General features: G+C 39.1%; 1 protein-coding gene across 1 annotated transcript; it reads right to left on the bottom strand.

Annotated features, from left to right (window-relative positions):
- Nucleotides 1-322: 322 nt before the first annotated feature.
- On the bottom strand, nt 323-832 carry LOC139876101 (uncharacterized). The gene has a single exon (XM_071863401.1). The coding sequence runs from the start codon at nt 830-832 to the stop codon at nt 323-325; it is 510 nt and encodes a 169-aa protein (XP_071719502.1).
- Between the last annotated feature and the right edge of the window lie 766 nt (nt 833-1,598).

The following is a 1,598-nucleotide window of genomic DNA, read 5'->3' as shown; positions in this document are numbered from 1 at the left end:
CCACAATGAGTTGTAACAAGTAAGCCTGGTTGAGATTAAAAGAATGAGGGTTTTGAGAAGAGCTGCTACTGTTGCGTTTGTTGTGTGGGGCCTGTTGTGGGCACTGATGAAGGTAACTACAGCGATCCTCAAACCTACAGTAACTGCATGCAAAATTCTTATAAATAGGCTGTCGATTGGTGGTCTGAGATGGCGATTGAAAAAGCAGGGCAGAAGGATTCGATGCGTTAAGGGGTGGTTCAGGAGCCGATTGTTGCTTGCGGTGAAGAGTCATCTCCTCCATTAGGAGCATCGAACGAACCGTATCATAATTGGGGAAGGGTTATTGAAGAAGGATAATATGTGAGGCATGAGGATACTTATCATTTAACCCGTGAACAACGTACATAACCAGGTCATTATCGTCGACAGTGCGAAGGTGAGTGGCTATACGATCGATTTTGCGAAAGTATTCTTCAATCGATTGGTCACCAATATTCAATCCACGTAATTCGGCAGTCAATTCCATAGTTTTAGAGAGCTTGTTGTCTTGAAAGAGTTTTTCAAGGAATACCCATGCTGCGTGTGAGGTGGAAGCATCACTGTTGAGAAGCCTTTCAAGCAGAGGTTCGGAAATTGTGTTGTAGATCCAAGTGGTGACGACAGCATCGGCCTTGAGCCATTCTGTGGTTGCGGATTCTTCGGAAGTGGAGGTGCCTTGTATGAATTTTAGGACATCAAAGCCCGAGCAATGCGTGGTAAACAATTTCTTCCAATGAGCATAATTCAGTTTTGTAGGAATTAGATGTGAGATAGAGGTAACCGTGTATATTTTGGCATAGTTATTGGCCATGGTTGCAGGTATGTAGGCGAAAAGGGTGGGAGAAGAAGATGATCAGGAAGCGATTGGGTGGGATATGATGGCTGCTGATACCATGTTGGATTGCAATTGTAAAAGTATGTTCTGTATTATCCTTCACAATATACAAGATGCCATATAAATAGACACATAGAGTACAAATGAAGAGTTCTATAATAAATACAATAAATGTGGGAAGATGAATAGGCTAACAGTAGGAAGGATTAGCTTTGAACATGAAACACATTATGTTGAAGTAAAATCAGTAAGAAGTATACATCGTTGGCGCCTTATTTGCTTCAAGATACTTTTAAGTAGCAACTCGTTCAAAATGCACATATATTTAAATTCCGTATAACCATCAGGTAGCATTATGCTATTGATAAGATATTTGAATATTCAATCTGATTTATGTATTTATATCTTTGTTTGTGACATCTGGATTGTGTATTGTCAAGGTTTGAAGTGTTCATGTGCAGTAGATTCGATGATGTGTTGCTGTGGTGATATTCCGGTGATAGCCGAGGAAGTAGATGTGGCAGAAGTTAGATTTGTGAAAGTTTGAGTCCAAGTCTTGAAGTTTTATGGCTGCTTTCATATTTACAAGACTTGAGAGGGACTGCTTGTAATATGTTATATCATAAATTTAAAAAGGCATTTAGTGATTATTTTATTCATTAATCACAAATTCATCTTTTGTAGCCTCTAGCTGTCTCTCGAATATCAGATTAGGGTTTCACTTTTTTTAATCATTTACTTG

Source organism: Rutidosis leptorrhynchoides, chromosome 11 (assembly GCF_046630445.1).
Source record: "Rutidosis leptorrhynchoides isolate AG116_Rl617_1_P2 chromosome 11, CSIRO_AGI_Rlap_v1, whole genome shotgun sequence".
Lineage (NCBI taxonomy): Eukaryota > Viridiplantae > Streptophyta > Magnoliopsida > Asterales > Asteraceae > Rutidosis > Rutidosis leptorrhynchoides.
The sequence above is the reverse complement of the archived record's forward strand: the minus strand, read 5'-3'. Positions and strand labels throughout refer to the sequence as shown.